At 39.0% G+C, this 19826-nt stretch overlaps 1 protein-coding gene across 2 annotated transcripts in view; it reads left to right on the plus strand.

The window, feature by feature from the left end:
- Positions 1–19826, plus strand: part of PCSK5 (proprotein convertase subtilisin/kexin type 5) — a 280415-nt gene that overhangs the window by 34284 nt on the left and 226305 nt on the right. For both annotated transcript variants that reach the window (XM_085214353.1, XM_085214354.1), the window contains one exon: positions 10883–10996. In XM_085214353.1, coding sequence (XP_085070479.1) covers positions 10883–10996 — 114 coding nt within the window. The remainder of the gene's footprint in view (positions 1–10882; positions 10997–19826) is intronic.

Genomic DNA, 19826 nt, shown 5'->3' on the forward strand with positions numbered 1-19826 from the left:
GTTATAGTGCAGGATATTCATAGAAAATGGATTAAAGTTGTGTTTTGTTTTCTTTTTTTCTCATGCATTTGGAAGATTTTCTGGCAGCAATATATGATCCTGATGTAGTGCATCAACATTTTTATGCATCTCTCTGACTGCTTCTGTCAGACAGGGCAACTACACTCAATTCCAGTGGCAGTTACCTCACCCAGATATTGTAAATTGTGAACAGCAAGGAAAGATGATACCCACAGATCATTTATCATATCAAGAGTTATAAGCAGAAAATAAAGAGCAGTACAGGGAGCTGGAAAGACAACTTCCTGCAAGACAGAGCAAAACTCTGCGCAATATAATTCCCCAAACTCTGCGCATATAACAACCTGTGTTCTTATGGGATCATTTTGAAAGGACAGTGTCTCTGGAACCTGGTCATTTTCCTTGGCTGGATGTTGTATTTCACATCAGCAGATCCTTAATCCAACTTGTGCTCTCTGTGGCTTAGAGGAGCTATGCCCTATGCGAAGCCCTGGAGCTTGGATGTATGTGGCCATCACCAAACCTCCTCATTCTGCAGGCAAGCAGGATCATGCTGGCAGTGGAGCACACACTTCTGCAAGTGTCACGTGTGTAGTGAGCACTCTGGATGCGTTTCTGGGGCAATGTTTTGATCTCGGTGTCACACAGAGCACTGTATGAATGCAGACAATATTTTAGTAAAATAAAACACTCTCACTCTAAATCCTTTCCCTATAATCCACTTTAAGCAGTCATATCTATTGATGTGTTGACTGTTGCTTGTATAAGCTGTGTTTAACCTAGATTATTGTTTTCCATTTTTTTGAGGGGGAATAAATTCCATCACTCTCATTAACTGAAATTCTTAATAAATATGGGGACCAGAATATAGATTTATCTTTGCTTTTGTGAAAGATCCAGATGAAAAATTTATTTTTAAGTACTTTTTCCAAACTCAGCATCAGTCCACTTTTCTCAATAACAGTTACAACAACTATATATGATAATATAATGAAGCCAGAATTTCTGAATTTTAGACAAGTTTCCATTTTCCAGGGTGTTCCTAAGAAACTGTTTCTCCAAAATACAGTTGCCAACAGACTCAAAGTCTGTAAGACCAAAAGGAAACATTGTGGTCATCCTGTCAAACCATCTTTGACCAGATGTCATATGGCTCCCTGGAACCAATTTCTGTTTGAAGCAGAATATAGCTTTTAGAAATCTTCCAATTTTAATGAAAACATTACAACAAAACACTGTTACCAACTGTGGAGTTTCCAAAAGTCTTTCAGTTGTTCCATTTTTCCTTTGTCTGATGTTATTTAGCTTCAACCTCTAGCCGTTTCCCATTGTTTGTTCCTCTCCAACAGGTTGGCAGCCTGCATACATGTTTGGATGCTGTAATATGAACACTTATAAGTTTCCCTTTCCCCATCTAGGAGGAACACCTTGAGAAACATTTCCTTCTATGTCTGTTTTTCTGTTAATCATTTCTGCGCTGCTTTCTGGAGTACATGCTGTAAGTACATGCAGTAAGCATGCATCCCTTGCCTTGAATGCAGGAAGCCGGCAGTGAGATTTGCCACCTGCTCAGTACACACGTAGGACAACCTTGCCTGTCTCACCCAAGTACAGTTTGCTAAGGTAATCTGAAGAAGGCATCATCTGAAGTTCCTGAAACTTCTGTTTGCAAAATGTTTGTGGTGGCAAAAGCACATCTCAGAAGAGGTCAAACAAAGTTTACCTTCATTTCAAAAGATGCATGTTTGCACACTTGTGAGTATTCATAGCCATCATGAAAAATCACATTTATGATAGATCATTTTAAAGTCTTTTTATCCCAACGGAAGTCCAAGTAGATATAACTCATAAAGCAGTGAGCTTTATGAGCTTTCAAACGACTTACACGGAAATTCTGGCAAGACTTACAAACCATACTGCAAATTCATGTGAGCAGTCTGACTGAAGATTGAAAAGCTTTAGTATATATACAATTAAAAATTCTGTCCCATAAATAAGAGCCGTGGAAAAAAGGCTTTTTATTTTGTTTTTCTCAATTTGTAATTTGAAGAGTGTTGTGAATTATGAGCATAAATCCCTGAGTGACTGCTCTTGGCACATTTCTCATGTCAGAATGTGCACAGGGACTGTCAGGGAGTAGCAAAGCAAAGATACTGCCCTTGTTTGACTCAAGGCTTTAAAATAAAGAAGAGCAGTAAACAGCAAGTTCATTAATCAAGTATCACTTTTACTTTTATGTGGTCTGACTTGAAGAAACTGAGAGATACCGCCTCACTGGAACCACTGTCAGCAGTTCTTGAGGTGTGGGAGTAGTACTTCAATTGAAAAAAACATTTGTTTTCATTCAGCCTACTGGATGTAGGAAAGGAAACTTCAGTCCTTTTTCATTTGCCTTGGGGTCTGGACTGCACTGTTTCCTCAGGCTGGTTGCATGTGTCTTTCATAAGTAGCTCTGCAGATTATTTCAGGAGGTGATGATGATGTTTAAGAGATTCAGCAATCACTGTTTTCATAGCACCCAAATTCACTGCGAGCTGCAAGCTGGAAGAGTTCAAGACAGAAGGAACTGCACTGGAGCTTGAGCTACAAATAGAGGAGAAGAGAGATTAAACCAGCACAGGAATTTTCCTCTTTTTCTTTCTTTTTTCTTTTTTATTTTTTTTGCTTTGCTTTACAGTTTATGCAGGAGAGATGATGTTAAAGACTCTTTTGGGAGATGTGAGTAAGAGGACATACATACTTTCATGGCCATGAAAGAAGTAGAAGTCCTCAAGTTGTGCCACAAAGGCATTTGAGATGCCAAAGAGCTATTGACATGGTGTGAAATATGTAAATAAGTCACTGATATTTCCATAAAGAACAAAACCCAGTTATCTTCAATATTTTGCAACTCTAAAACTGAGGCATGAGATAAATATTTTTGACCCAATTTTGAATTCTAAACATGTACTTTTTATTACACACTAGGAATAGAGTGGGTTCAGGAAAAAAAAACCTAAAAAAAGATGATTTTTTTATGATAAAGAATATAGTTACAGTAGCAGTACCGAGACAATAAAAAACCTACAAATGTGATAAACTTTTCATGTGGCTTAGAATACTCTGAGAACAAAAAACTGCTTGACTTGGTATTTACTATATGCGTTGTGATGGAGATTTTCCATAGAGGATATGTGTCGAAGCATTCTATGTTGGCAAAAATGCTGAGCAAAAGTACAGGAAATAAACTGAATAGTAGAGGATAGTTTCTCCTTTTGTAGAGAGAAGCACTACTGTATAGGGATGATTTCAAAGAGATTTTGGCTAGTGAGGAGAATACTCTGGAAAAGCATCCAATGTTTGCTTTTGTTGAGACTGGTAGAACACTTTTGTACATTATATACAACTTAATTCTGAAATACTTTTACTACCTCAGCAATTCTCACTGTATTTGGTAACTTGAAGTGGATATCTATGGTGGTAGAAGCCACAGCAAACCGTGGACTGATTTGCACCTTTGGAATTGCTCTGGTATTTTTGACATTTGGATTTGACCCAAATTTGTATTCCTAAGAATTCATTTTGTAAATGACTTAGGGCCAACTGAAATTAGCATGTACAGATGTCTGAAGTTCATCATTTGTGTTAAGAGTTGCAAGGACTACTGTAAGGAAAGAAAAAATCCATTAGAAGTTTATACCGTTTTTTATTCATATATATCATTGTCATAACAGCAATTCAAGCTTAAACCTCAAGATATATCAACTGCAAAATGTTAGACTCCAAAGCTAATGAAGTTTAGAGAGTTTAAAGATTTATTCTCTTGTAGATGCTGCATTTAGTATCAGCCTTTTATGAAGAAGATGTGATTGTAGACCTAGGCTAGATGAAGTCATAGTATATCAGTTTACATTTGGAGTGATGTTAGTACTAATTCTCACAGTGTATTGGAATTCCAGATTATTATAGTGTCTCAAGACCATGTACACTTACATTGTATGTAACAACGTAAGAAGATATCAGTTATAGTGATTTTTGCTTTGTTTTTATAAACTGTGTTCCCATATAACTCATGAGTTATTATGAGGGGAACTGTGTGAACCAAGGTGGTAAATATTAAAGTGCACTGTATAAACAAGAGAATTACTTTCAAGCTGATACAGCAAAGATTTTTCCTGACTTATCCATGGCTGAGTTACCTTAGAAACAGAACCAGAAGCATCTGAGCTGGCTCTGGCACTTCTGTCTGCAGGAGAGAGAATCCCCTGCTGCCTGAGAGACACTGCCTGGGACAGCCAGTGCTAGGGACTGCTACTCGTAGCCACCTGGCTCCCTGTAACTCATTCTCAGCTCTGCTGCAAAGCTGCTATATGATGGTCATTCTGAGTTGTGATTTACTCAAAAGTCTGCTGTGGCACAGGTGGAAGAGACAGGCAAAGGCCACGGTCATGTTCCTTCTACACCTGTTGCATTCACATCTATGAATAGAAGATATGCAGAGATTTCCCCAACAAGAGATGATGTGGGTAAGTGATGTGACAGATGTGACAGAATCCTTTTGCTTCTGCCACTTCCATTGTTGCCTGCCTTTCCAGTAGGATATACATCCTGGCTGGCAGCAGACATTCTGAGCTCCTTCAGAATTTCAGTGTGGTGCCTGCCTTTCCTAGCATAATAATAACAGTTCACCTGGCAGTGAACTCTCATGGGACAGGGAAGGTGTATTGCTGTCCCTACTTGGGCTGTGCACTTTTCTCTTGTGTTCCTTCCCTACTTATTCCTCCCAAGTCTTGCTCTTAATACAAGAGACTTCACTGCCACGTGCAGCTGGAGGCGGAGTTGTGTTGACTCTCGTGAAGAGTTCTGAGATCTGGAGATGGAGAGGGTAAAAAGGAAAGACAGTTGGCATTTCAGATCTGTTTGCAAGCACAGCTCTGGATAGGGGTACCTCAAGTATGTGGAAGTATGCCTGAGTGCTGTAATAGGTTACTTTTGTGTAGCAGAATAGGTAGAAACCACTTAATTCATATCAGGACTGCCTGGCTTTTCTGTGGTCATGAGATGAAAAAAATATACATTGAATTTCAGCTTTGTTCCATAGGTCAGGCTGCTGTAGTTTTCTCTGCAGTTGTGCAAGATGTGTTTCTTTGTGCAAAAGTAGTAATTTCAAGTGTTCTCTGCGGCTTTCTCTCCTTTTCTGCTTTTCTTTCTCTACCCAGCCTGTCTTAAAATCTTTTTTTTTAAATGTTGCTTTAATTTAGATTACGTGTAGCATAATTACGACAACTGCTTTGATTGTGGATTGTCTTTGACCCTTGCAGAAGAAGCACATGGTCAATCAGCGAGAATGCATCACTTAACACTGCTGGATTCATTGACTTTTTATCCAACTTTAGACCCCTGCAGTTTGTGAAATGGCATCCGCAATAATTTTCCAAGCTCTTGACCTATGTCAGCAGCTTCTTTATCCAACTGTCTTCATCTATTTTTATGTGCAAATTGACTGCTGCTACTGTGAATCAGAGCATACTGATAGGTTAGGAAAACAGCCTGCTGTTCAATTATTTAAAAAACATGCAATTCCTCTTAAGCGGAACAATCCAGCTTTAGGAGTCTCACTTCTATGGCTGCCCATCAGCAACAGGAGGTGTGCCAGTGGCCTCCCCAGCCCTCCTGCATTGCTGAGTGATGGCTTCAGTCTCAGCTCTTCCATGGCCAGGTTGTGTTACTTGGAGATTGGCATATCCTCCTACACTCCTTAAGTCCTGATTTTTTTTACTTTTTGTTTTCATTAGAATGTGAAATACAAGTGGAGAGTGTTGTCAAATTGTGTGTTAAGTAGAGCCTGTTACAGAAAATTTAATGTTGGTAATAACTCATAACTGACTGCTTCTGCTACCATAAGCAGTCGAAACCATTTTTCTCTTACATCCCACAATGGGCCAGGCACAGTCTTGGTTTCTCTCTCTGGAAGTGCCACTCTCTCTCCTGTCCTTTCCTTCAGCCTGGGTCTCACGTAAACGTCAGCACTCAGTGTTTAGGAGTGGAGGCTGAGGTGCAGCAGGTGCAGTGTGAAGCCATCCCAACAGAGAGCAGGTTGTTGCATAGTTTAGTGTTACTCCTTTTGCTCATTCAGCCTGACTCCATGCAGATTCATTGCTAGCTTAGTGATACTTTCCATGCGCTCTGAGTTTTCTGTCCTTTCTTTCTCTTTATAATGTTCATCTGACACTTGCTTTCATTTTAGCTGAGCAGGAATTTCTAATTTCTTAGAGGTGCAGGACAGACTGAAGTGAATGATGCTGTGATTATGTTTGAGAGTGGCACCTTCAGCAACTCCTTTTCCTAAACTGAATACTCACACCTTTTTTTTTTTTAATTCTGCAATGTAAAAATAATAGATTTTGATGTGAAATGCATAGATTACTCAGAGTTAGGGTGTTCCTTCCCTGTGCATTCTTTCCTCAAAATGGAAAGGAATATGCCTCCAACTTGCTTTTATACCTTCTCTTTTTTAATGGTAACATTTTCACATGCTGGACTTGACACATTTTTAATCAATTTGAAAATATTTATTCAAGCAGACCTCCTCATGACATATTTGAAAAACAAAGTAAGTGCTGTTTCACAAGGTTGTCTAGTGTTTGTATTTTAAAAATCACACTGCTTTGATAATAGGTGGTTTTTTTTTTCCAGCTTATTAAGTTTTCGCATTTGTTTTTCAAGGTTTTTTTCACAGTTTATTACAGTAGAATTCTTACTGTTGCATACATACATGGGGCTGCTTTTTTGTGAATTCTGTTAAATAAATAAGAATGAAAGTTGTAGAAAGCAGTTCTGTTTCACATAGAGATAACATTTCATTATATTCTTTATGCCTAAAGAGAAAGCATGATGTACTAGAATAAGCTCAGAGCAGCTTTTATTCCATGGCATTGTTTCATGCAGGTCTGTGAAGAAGAGCTGTGTTGTGTATAGAACAAACCTATGAGTGAGGAGACTGGAAATGATGATTTTTTATTTATTTATTTATTTATTTATTTTATTTTTTTAATTTTTTAATTTTTTTGGAATGGTTTGGTCTCCAATCTGGCTTGGCTTTGATTTCTAGACATTCAGGAAATGCAACTTTCAAAGCTGAAGTCAATGGGAAAATGTGCACTGTTCCCCCTCAGCAAGTGTGACTTTATGGAAATGTTAAAATGCACCTCATTGTTCGCATAGAGTCTCCTTTTGGCAAAAGATGGGAATCTGTATAATCAATTACTTCAGAGATTTTCCTTCAAGGTCTATAGTTTAGGAAGTATAGAAACTTCTTAAAAGAAAATATTTTTATTTTTATACAAATTCTTATACAAATGAGCTCTTTTCATACTAAATCAAACAAATCCAAGATATACCAGGCATTTGACAGTGACATGTGCATGAATACCCATAAAATACTCAAAGGAAATACTAAAATAACTGCTGAGTCTTGACCTAGTCTTCACTGATATAACCCAGTAATTGTACAGTGTAACTTAGACTGAAGACTACTGGCAAGTTTTTCTCTTCAGTTTTCAAAGAAAATAAGCCAGCCTTAGAGTTCAGTAGAGTGTTCTATTTCTGTAGCAGTGATATTTTCTGTAAACTAAGCTTTATGCACTGACTTCTCAAATGAGAAAAGGGGTTTCCTGGAATGTTTTAAATTACATCCTAGGTGGGTGTATCAGCGCATCCTCAGTATAAAAACAGTTACTAAGCAGAGCCTGACTGAAGCTGTTTGATAAAAATCATGCAGACAAGGCTATACCCAGGACTGTGATCAAGCCTGCTCTATTGCTTAGATTTACTCTGGCTAGCATCCTGCACTGTCTCTCTCAAGACAGTACACAGTCACTGTATCATAACAGTCATTTTGACTCCCTCTTCCCCTTCTATTTAATTGGATATCTGCAGGTGCCCAATGTGAGTCCTCCTGGTGTATATCATATCTATGATTACGGAGCTGCCCGTGCTATCCTCCTATGTGCATTCTCATGCAAACATTCTATTTGCATAAATCTCTATTTGAATGAGACCTAACAGCTATTTTAGTTGTAGTAATTTTACATGTACATGAAATTGTCATTAGGCCTTATGGGAAGAGTTACATTTCTTTTTCTGGCATTGGGTCTGATTGTGCATGCTGTACAGTCCTTCCGCAGAATTACTCTTTCATACGTTTTCCCTAACTTTTCTGGGAGCTGAGGAAACAGGAATTACAGGCAACATCCAGCATGTTTTAGGGGCAGGCTCTGTGATAAATACATGATCTGTAGAACAGTCACTTCATTTTATTGTTAAAAAGTGGTATGTATCTATCTGTACATCACTAAAATCTTAACCATCAGTTATGCTGGCTTGCATATTATTGCATATTAAATCAGATGATCCAAGCTCCTGTACAAATACATGCTTGTACAGAAATATTTATATATATGCATATACAGATTTATTTGTCTTATTATTGTTCATATTAACTGGAATGGTACACTGAGACAGTATTTGTGATTGTTAAACTAAAGGACTGTCCATTAAGTGTTCTCAGTAATGTTATCTGGCATAACAGGAAAAGAGAGAATGAATTAATTGTTGGGGTTTTTTTGTGGAATAAGAATATGGATGTTCACTCTCAGCGAGTACTATGATGCCTTTGCTGTTTATCTTTTTAACAATCAGTAGATATTTACAGCTGAATAGGCAGTAAATAAATGGAGAGAACATATTTTCACAGTGGCTGCTGAAGAGTTTTGCAGTTTGTCTTGTGAGGAAAACCCCTCCCATTCTTACATATATCTCATGATAAGGTTTCAAAGATGGAACTGTATAAGCCCTGAAAATCATATTTGATTATTCAGACACTTTGTTATCGGTTGCTAAATACTAGCGTAAAAGAATCGTGGTCCATGGTTTAAGGCAATCCAGGCAGCTACTGAGTCAGGAATCAAGTTGTATATTTGGATGCCTTTCCTCCGGCTTCAGATGTGATGGGAGGGCTGGGCCACCTGCAAGGGAATAAACTTTAAAGAAAAAAAAGCTGTTGTGAGGGTCTGAAAAAGAGACCATATATTGGCAGGAGGTGACAAGGAGATAGGGTTCATTAAATGTCAGTTATAAATCAGCCTTTTTCATGGAGGAGAGATCCGTTTAAGAGGGATGTTGATCACACTTTAAAGCAGCATCTTCAGTCCTTTGGCTCTCCCTCTTTTAGCCTCTGGCGAGATACGCTCTACATCTCACAGTCCTCTAGAGTCCACTGCATGGCATACAGAAGGCTGAGTGGGTGTCCATTGGATAGAATCTCTGGATCTCATAAGATCGGAAGGGGGCAGCCAGCTGTCAGATCATCAAGAGAGTGTCCACCAAGATGGATTGCAGCTTGGTCTGGATGAGGAGCGGAGTAATCATGAGGAAAAGGCACTCTATCAAATACCTCAATTTTCTCTGAAAAGGATTTACAGTGGTTAATAGAAGAACAGAGAAATGGATTTCTTCATGAACATTACCTCATAATTTTGTCTTTTTAAACCAGACAATTTCTTCACTAGTAGAATACTCTTGACCCTGAAGTTGATTCTTAAGAAAGGGAAAAACACAATTCTACTTTCTAAAGGAAACCATGAAAACCATATGGTAGCAATGGTAGAGGTAGAGACGGTATGGATCTCAAGCAGAACTTCCACCAATGTCAGTGGACATTTCTCTCGAAGGACCTCATGATTTGAAGCTGAACTTCAGATACAGTAGAAATTGTCCTGCCACGGAAAAATGTCAGTACTGTCTCTGACAAGTGATAAAGAGAAATATGTGAGCTGAAAGTGAACTTATTCTATATATATGCATGTATGTGTGCATACATAGATATTCATGAACAGCAGAAATAAAAGGGTGAAGATTTGGCTGCTAAGAGGAAATGGCTGTCTTGCATGGGAAGAGGTGAATTCAGTTTTTATAGTTATATCCTATGAAACAATTCAGCGAAAATATGAAGTGAGATATGTATGTAAATATAACCTCTTTTTTTTTCTAAGTGGATAGTTATACTGTTCACATTCATAGAAACTAGCTCCCACTTAGACTAGCTAATGCCAAAATGCCTGCAGTCCTGTCTGCTGTAAGGCTGATGTCACTTTCAGTCTTGCTCTTTCTGAGTGTGTTTTGAATCTATGAAGAGGTATCTGACAGAAAATAATCTGATTTTAAGAACTATGCTTTTAACTCTTATCTTTGATGCTTCAAGTTCTTTTTGATGTTGTTATAATTTGACCTTTTGCTCAATATCTGTCTTTTTTCCCTGTACTAGTACTTTGCACAAAATTATGTTCTGGAGCACCAGGTAGAGAGAATCTTGACACAGAGTTACTCTACTAAAAATACATTTTAATTCTGTTGTATTCTCTCCAAGCAGTGTTTAGATATTAGTTAAACAAAGTATTTTAATATTTTATTAGAAGCTTTTGTTCTCAGAAACAGGCTTAAAATAAAAAATGGTCAGAAGTGTAGTTTATTTCTCCTTGTGATCTACTGTTATACTTTATAAAATTAGTTTTATAAATTTGAAAAAAAGTTCAATTCTAATAATGAGAAAAAATAACATCATTCAAAAGATGATTGCAAATGAAATTGTTCTAGGAGGAGATATAAGTAGTTGTTCAGGGAGATTTGTAGCACTAACAAAATTGCGCTTATTCCCTAGTGAACCATAGGCCAAGGTGAGCTGTGCATTTCTACTGCCAAAATGAACACTTTAACATGAAATATGTCTTTGAGTCAGGTAATGGGAAACTTCCCAAGATTTCACACATTTCTTGATAATCTCCATGAAACCCTAACACTTACCAAATGTTTTCCTGGTTGGCAGGTGGAGTGGATACAACAGCAGGTGGTTAAAAGAAGGATAAAGAGGGATTATAAACCTGGAGGTACCCAATCCACTTATTTCAATGATCCCAAGTGGCCAAGCATGTGGTACATGGTAAGTACATAATGGGTCATTGGCTTTGTTTCATGCTAGCATTTAGCTGTCTGCTGTGATGTTTTGAAACAGGGCAAAATAGCATGTTCAGAAGTAGCAAATTTACTTTTTTGAATGTAACTAATGAGGGTCTGTAAACTCCTTGCAGGTATTACAAGAATTCCCGGGGAGCTCTGCAATAGGAAACATTTATTAATGCATTTCATTCATGAATGCTTCCTATTGCAAGATGTCTTGGGAATTATTTATTAGAGGATAAACTTTTAGCAGTGAGAAGGGAAGGAACTTGGCTGCAATCTATGGGAGCAGTGAAACCACTTGTTTTCAATGTGTCTAATTCACTGTCTCAGACATTAATGTGATACAAATATGTTTTGAAACAGGAGAAAAGAGCCCCAAACACTATCTGGTCAATGTTGTAATTATACTCTCTTTAGTAATGAACAATTGCATTTTTAAAGTAAATGGATTGTTTATGCTGCTTCCCGTCTGACAAGAATTCTTCTTTGCTGTACTCACAGCTAAAGCCTGGAGTGGAACTCCTTAGCAACCATATTATCCTCATTGCACCTATGAGGGTGCAAATGAAAAATTCATACCTTTGGTTATAGGAAGAGAGAAGTAACAAGTTAGGCAATTGAATCCAGCTCCCCATGATGGATACTACGGACTTGAAAATTTTCCCTGCTATTTTGCTGTCATAGTTCTCAGTATTTGCATCTTGTTTTTAAACTGTCTCAACTTTGTCACTGGCAGCAGGACACTCAGCGAGGAAATTATGCCTTTTTGGCAACAATTTTCCTGTAGGTAGACACTATCTTTTCAGGTATTTTATTAATTTCAAAACATTAGTGTATTATTTCATTTGAATGAGCAAGTTTGTTCTAAAAAAACATTACATTTTTTTAAAATATTTCTTTTTAACATTCATTTCGTTCTGGCTTGTAGTTTCATTGTTGCATGGATTGAAAAAGAAACAAAAAAATAATGTAAGCTTGAAGTAGTTTGAAAACCAATTGTTGTTAATAAACAGAAGTAGTCAAAACTCCTCACCTTCATTATCTAACACATATGAGCATGTCACCAACCAGAAGTTTCATCTCTGTCTTTAAATGAAAGACGAAGTACAAATTTGAAGGAAATAATAGCAGTGAATCAAAAGCCCACTGGTATGGTTAATGTTAGCTCATGTAACATCTCCTTTGCATTCCTAGCTTTGCATGCAAGTTTTTTTGTGTGTCACTGTGGCTTTCTGGTGGAATTGGATTCATGTTTTTCTTGTTTTCTTTTGTTTCAAATTGATAAGCAGTTATAACAGTTACCTGTAGTTTCAGGAAGACATCAGTCTCTTGTTTGTAAGTCAGTTGTGTTGCCTGGCCACATTGTTTCATAAACTCGTCAGGGCAAGAAAGAAAGTTTGGAGTTTGTTGTGTATAACTTTGAGAGTACTTTCATTTCTGCACCTGTGTAAGAGGGACCTCAACTTGGAAACACTTCAGGACTTCAGGACTGACATGGTTCATTACAGATATCCTCATATAACTGTATTTGTGATTGTAACCATAGCTACTTTTGTTAATCCGGTTATCTTTATTAGTTGAAGAGAAAATAAAGGAATTGGAGATTAGTTAATGGTGTCAGTCATTGCTGTGTCAGAAAGAGGTTTTTAGGTTGCTGGCTGCAGGTGTGTTATTGAGAAAGTAATAAAGTATTATCATGTACAGGTTTGCATTTTGATTAATAAGTAACTTCCTTGTGGTTAAGATTGATACCTTTGGCCGTTGAACTGGTAAAATCTTCAATAGAGCTGTAAATGTAGTTCACATTTGTTGACACAAGAACTTTTATTCAAAGATTTCATCAAACAAAATATAATTAATGTTTTTCTTGTCCAAATTTTCTTCACATTGATCTCTCCTAGAAATAACACATTTTTGTTTGTGTGAGGTCAATGACAAGAACTTACAAGGGGAATTCAGGCCTGTTTTGGATCATTACAAAGGTGAAAAATATCTCTCAGGAACTTTTCCATAAGCTAATTAAAAGGTCTTCTTTTTATAGCTCTATTTTTTCTCAGTTTAGTCTAGAAACATTCCTAGAAAGTGTAGAGAAATTAGAAATGTAGATATTTAGCGCCTTACAGTTCATAGGATCCCAAAGCAGACAGAACATCCAGAGCCACTCATCAGCTAAAGAAGTATGCATGTACTTTTTCATTGCTACAGAATTAGCTACTGAGAAATAACTTCTTTCATTGCTTTCTAATACTTAAATCAAGGGAAACATATTTTGTCTTGCCTCACTCAGAGCAATGAAAGCTGGGGAAAAAAACATCTACTTGCTCATGACCTCTGATATTTTGGTATCTGTGTTAAGGGTAAAACAGAATCTTTTCATAGATCAAGTAACACACAAAATTTCACGCGACAGTCACTGTACAACTACTGTTTGAAAATGACTTACAGACTTGGTCCAACTTGCTTAGAATGATACCAAAGAAATAAAAGGTAGGATGGTTAGTAGTTAAAATGCCTTTCCAAATATTGAGTCAGGGGGAAGCTAAGTCCTTCATGCCACACCCAGAGCTCCAGCTAGTTTTCTTTTGTTACGTTCCTTCTGTTAAATTTCTTCTCTTCCACTGGTGTTGACCAAATAACCTGTTTGTCAATAATTGGATGAACAATATATATAATCTGCTTGTGTAACTGAAAGAGGTCAAAGTCAATCCTAAAATCCTACTGCTATCTGAAACTGTTTTACTTAACCTGTAGTAACAAGTGTGTTTGGAATGACTAAAGAGGAACTTTGTGCCTAACTGATTTCACTGACAGTTGGTTTAATGAGTTTCCTTCTCTTGCTTGCATGGAAAAAATGGTCATAATAAATACAGGTGACTGTAAAAAAAAACACAAATATATAGGAAGATGTGGTGAATACAACCACTATGACTCACTTAAAGAAATTTACTAGTTTTCAGTCATGGTACTCTCTTTGCTGACTCTTCTTTCCTACTGCTTCAGAATACCTTAGTTACTGTCAGGAAAAGCTGGAGTGAAAAGCACAGAAGTGCTACCTTCTGCAGCTGCAGTCTAGCTCTGCTGTTATGCAGGCTCTCATTGCATAGTTTTGTAAAATAGAAAATAACTAGAATAAATTAATTTAACCATTAGTTATTTTTTAACAAGCCATAATTAGACTACAAAGATACAGACTATGCCTTCGCAGTCAGTTCAGGAAAAAGTCTTTTTCAACATGGATCAAGTTTAATCCTCATCAGTACTGTTATCATCCATTCTATTGTTAATAATAATTGCTATTGCTGACAGGATTCTCTAATTCGGAGAAAAAGTTTCCATTTCTTATTAGGCTCATTCTGTTCTGCATGGCCTAGTTACTGCTACACAGGAATTGAATATATAAGAAGATATTACTGTAGAACTAAGAATTCACTGGAAGAGAAGTACAGTGTTTTGAGCTGTGAGGCTGGAGGGAGAGGCACTGCTCTGTAGAGTGCGTAAGAATAAATAAGATAGTTAAAGTGTATCAGCCAAATATCTTCTTATGCTGGATGCTACTGCATGAGCGAACAGGAAATGGGAAGAGGTAACTCCCTGCAGCTGGAGAAGACATGGCACTGTCAGAGAGAAGCATGGCAAAACTGCCATTTGCAATTTGTCCATTGCAATGTATATCACTAGAGTGAGATTGTTTTCCTGTGAAAAGCTACAGCATAAAATAACTGAGCTACACACAGAATAAAATAATATAACTTTAAAAATGGTGTTCTGCTCAGGGAAGGTGCTAGACAGAGTCTCTGAAATGCATACTTGAGGATCATCATGAAAATTTATATAGCAGTGAATCTTAAGGCTGTAAGCCACAAAAATAAGTGGAGCATGCAAACGCGCCTCTTGGCTTTTCAGATAGAAAATGAGCAAGGCATTCATAAACTCATTGGAATGGAAGAAGGATTCTACTTATTAGGTAATATAAACCAAGTAAAACATATTTTTATTGTTTTTGCATTCCAAACTAAAATTAAGCATAATTCACAGCATTATTGAAGTAAAGCTTCCATTTTGCTTTACATGTATCTTAGGTCTGCATTGGTGTAAACTCACCTTCTTAATTAATCCTTTTAAGGTCCAATTATGCTATTTTTTTCTCCAAACTAAATCCTTTCTCTATTTTTTTCTGAATATTTATTTTCCTCTACTTTTGTTTTCTCTTTCCATTTATTCCTCATTGTTCCTTCATTCTAGGAACCATGCTTTGACAAAGTAGGTGGAACACAAAGTGCATTTGGAGGAGTACTAAAATCAGACACTTCACAACCATTTGTTTGAAACCCACAAGAAAAACTTTTGTAAAACTACATTTTACATCTCTATAATCTTGTTTTCTCACAGTGAGGTAACAGTGGAAAATGACTACCAAACATTATAATTTATGTGGCTTTTTTTTATAAGAAGAAAAACATTAAGTAAATATGCTGCACTTTGGTTTGCAGAAAAAAATCAAATTGCAAAATCTCTGAAAAAAATACTCTTAAAAAAATATGTAAACAGAAATCACAGAATCGTAGAGTCACAGAATCATAGAATAATAGGATCATAGAATGGCTTGGGTTGGAAAAGATGTTAAAGATCTCCTAGTTCCAGTCCTCCTGCCATGGGTAGGGCTGCCAATCACTAGATCAGCCACTACATTATGTTCCTCAGGGATTTAGTCTTAAACACTTTCAGGGATGGGGAATCTACAACTTCTCTGGGCAACCCATGCCTCTGCCACACCACCTTCTGCATAAAAAATGTCCTCCTTTTATCTGATCTAAATCTTCCCTCTTTTAGTTAAAAATTGTTCCCCTATCACTATTAGATTGTTAAAAAAATCAGTGTCCCTCCTCTTTATAAGCTCCCCTTAAGTGCCGGAAGGCCGCAATGAGGTCTCCCTGGAGTATTCTCTTGTTCTCTTGTCCAAGCTGAACTAGCCCAGCTACCTAAACTTTTCATCATAAGAGGGGTGCTCCAGTTCTGAGAATCTTTGTGACCTTCCTTTGAATTCACTACAACAGCTGCACAACTCTCTTGTGCTGGGGGCCCCAAAACTGGACACAGCACTCCAGATGGGATCTCATGAGAGCAGAGTAGAGGGGGACAGTCACCTCCATCTCCCTGCTGCCACCTTTCTTAGAATCATAGAATCACAGGGTTGGAAAGGACCTGCAAGATCATCTAGTCCAACCATCCTCCCATTACCATTGCTACCACAAGCTACCAAACCATATTTCATAGCTCCTCATCCAGACACCTCTTGAACACTGCCAGGGACGGTGACTCCACCACTTCCCTGGGCAGGCCATTTCAGTGCCTGACCACTCTGGGAAAAAAAGTTCTTCCTTATGTCTAACCTAAACCTCCTCTGGTACAACTTGCGGCCATTTCTTCAGTTCCTGTTTGTTGTATGGGAGAAGAGGCCAAACCCCTCCTCATCACAGTCTCCCTTCAGGAAGTTGTAGAGTGTAATAAGGTCTCCTCTGAGCATCTTCCAGACTAAACAATCCCAGCTCCCTCAGCCGCTCCTCATTAGATTTGTGCTCCAGACCCCTCACTAATTTTGTTGCCCTTCCCTGGACACGTTCCAGAGCCTCAATATCTTTTTTGTAGTGAGGGGCCCTAAAGCAGATCAAGCACGACATGCCTTTCATGTGCTTGCTGGGCCTATGCTTGCTGGGCCTGATCCCGTGGATGCCATGCACATGCCGTGGAGCCCTTCTCGAAGATGGGAGTCACATCGGCAAGCCTCTAATCCTCTGGGACCTCTCCAGATAACCAGGAGCACTGGTAGATAGCTGACAGCGGCTCGGCAGTCACCCCTGCCAGCTCCCTCAGCACCCTAGGATGGAGCCCATCCAGTCCCATGGACTTGTGACAGTCCAGATGGAGGAGGGGCTCTCTAACTGTCTCCACCTGAATCACTGGGGGTGTATTCTGTGTAGCATCCCAGACTTCCAGATCAGAGCGTAAAGTGCCTTGAGGATAACTGATCTGCCTATTAAAGGCAGATGTAAAGAAGGTGTTGAGGACCTCAGCCTTCTCCTTATCCTCAGTGGTCACATTTCCTGCTGCATCAAGTAAATGGAAATGGAAATACTCCTTTGTTCTTCTCCTACCATTTGTATATTTATAAAAAGATTTCTTATTCTCTTTGACTGCAGTAGCCAATCAGAGTTCAAATTGGGCTTTTGCCTTCCTAACTTCCTGCATACCTTAGCAACTTCCCTTGTAATCTCCCCAAGTAGCCTTGTCCGTTCTTCCAGAGGACACAGACTCTCTTTTTCTTCCTGATTCTCAGAAATAGTTTCTGGTTCATCCACACCAGTCTTCTTCTCCTATGGCATTCAGGGACAGCCTGTTCTTGTGCCTTTAAGATTTCCATCTTGAGGAGCATCCAGGCTTCCTGGACCCCTTTACCCTTAAAGAGCAACTCCCCAGGGACCCGTGCTACAAGCATCCTGAACAGCTCAAAGTCTGCCCTCTTGAAGTTCAAGATAGCAGTTCTGCTAGTCACCTTTCTGACATCGCCAAGAATAGAGAACTCGACAATTTCATGGTTGCTCTGCCCAGGTCAGTCCCCAGCCTTCACATCTCCCACCTGTCCTCTGTTAGTGAAGAGCAAGTCTAGCAGGGCATCACCCCTGGTAGGCTCTTGTACCAGCTGTATAAGGAAGCTGTCTTCCACACATTCTAGAAACCTCTTGGACTGCTTCCTCTGCGCTGTATTATATTTCCAGCATATATCAGGGAAGTTGAAGTCTCCCATTAGAACCAGTGCTGGTGATTGTGCATGTTCTGCAAGCTGCTCATAGAATACCTCATCCTCTTCATTCTGATTAGATGGTCTATAACAGACCCCCACAAGATGTCACCCCTTCATGCCTTTCCCCCAATCCTTATCCATAGACACTCAACATTGTCATTTCCAACCCCAAGCTCTTCAACATCAAAACACTCCATAATATAAAGAGCCATACTACCACCCTTCCTCCCTTGTCTATCCTTTCTGAAGAGCCTGTAGCCAGTCATCACAGCACTCCAGTCATGGGAGTGGTCCCACCATGTTTCGGTAATAGCAACTAGGTCATAGTTAGCATGCCGCACAATCGCTTCCAGCTTGTCCTGCTTGTTGCCCATGCTGTGTGCATTGGTGTAGATGTACTTCACCTGAGTCATCTGCTTCACTTCCAGCTCAAGCATTGTTCCCGAGGCTCATCTCTGGTAAGCCCTATTTTGTCCATTTCCCCCATTGTAGCTAGTTTAAAGCTCTTTCGATAAGCCCCGCTAACTCCTGAACTAGGATTTGTTTCCCCCTTCGAGACAGGTGGGTTCCGTGCATAGACAACAGTCCAGGGGCCAAGTAAACTGCCCCATGATCAAAGAACCCAAAGTTTCTGCTTTTACACCAGCCTCTGAGCCAATTATTCATTTTTTGTGCTTTCCAAGCCCACTCCGTGTCCCTCACTGTCCCTGAAGGTATAGAACAAAAGATCACTTGCGCTCTCACTCCTTGAACTAAACCCCTGACATCTCTTTTCATAGTTCGCAGGCTTCTCTGAGCAATGCCCACCTGAACTGTGAGTAATGGAAAGTAATCAGTGGACCTAACCAGCTTTGGGAGTTTTCCAGTTATGTCCCTAACCTGGGAAGGCAGCACACTTCCTGATGGCTCGGGTCTGGTCTGCATATCCACCCCAGGACACTGTTGGCCTTCCAGGCCACGAGTACACACTGCTGGCTCATGTTAAGCTTTTCATCTACCAGTATCCCCTAGTTCTTCTTGGAAGGGCTGCTTACAATGAGTTCTTCTCCCAGTCTGTACATATGTCTGGGATTGCCCTGACCCAAGTGCAACACCTTGCACTTGGCCTTGTTGAACCTCATTAGGTTCACATGGGCCCACCATCTGAACTTGTTCAGATCCCTTTGGATGGTATCCCTTCATTCTGTCTTATCAATTGCATCACTTAGCATGGTGTTGTTCACAAACTAGCTGAGTGTTTGTGGGATCTCCTCATCTATGTCATTATAAAGATGTTAAAAAATGCTGGTTCCGAGACAGGCCTTGTAAGGGCACCACATGTCACTGGCCTCCACCTGGACATAGAACCATACAACCCTCTGGCTGCAACCTTCCAATCAAGTTTTTATCCACTGAATAGTCCACCTTTAGAAATCATATTTCTCCAATTTAGAGATAAGTATGTAGGATGGGACCATGTCAAAGGTCCCCATGAGTCCAAGTAGACAACGTCAGTTGCCCTTCCTTTGTCCACTATTGCCATCACTCCATCATAGAAGGCCACTACCAGACTGTTCAGGTACCATCTGCCCTTGGTGAAGCTGTGCTGGATATCTCAGATCACTGTTTTCAAAACTGAATTGAAAAGCAGATGCCCAAATTTTACTGTGAATGAAATAGTTGGCAAATAAAATGAAACAGCATATGGTCACATGGCTGGTTGTCTAGTACCAAAATAAGTATACAAAGGGAGCATCAACCTAGAACTGGGTGTTGATCAGCACATTGAATTACTGAGTTTTACTTACCAGCCAGTATTTATCAGTTTTTCTCTCATACATAGGTCGTTCCGAAAGTAATGCCTCCTATTTCTTTCTGTGGAAACTACAACAGTTAGAAATAGTGCAATAACACTATTTTGATAGAGGAAATTTTCAGTAGCACTGTTTTTCAACATTGTCACTACCACTGGCTGTGATTTTTTGTCAGAAGAACCTGAATGCCACATGCAGAAAAAACTGCACCAGTGGAG

This window comes from Meleagris gallopavo, chromosome Z (genome assembly GCF_905368555.1).
Source record: "Meleagris gallopavo chromosome Z, MGAL_WU_HG_1.1, whole genome shotgun sequence".
Taxonomy (NCBI): Eukaryota; Metazoa; Chordata; class Aves; order Galliformes; family Phasianidae; genus Meleagris; species Meleagris gallopavo.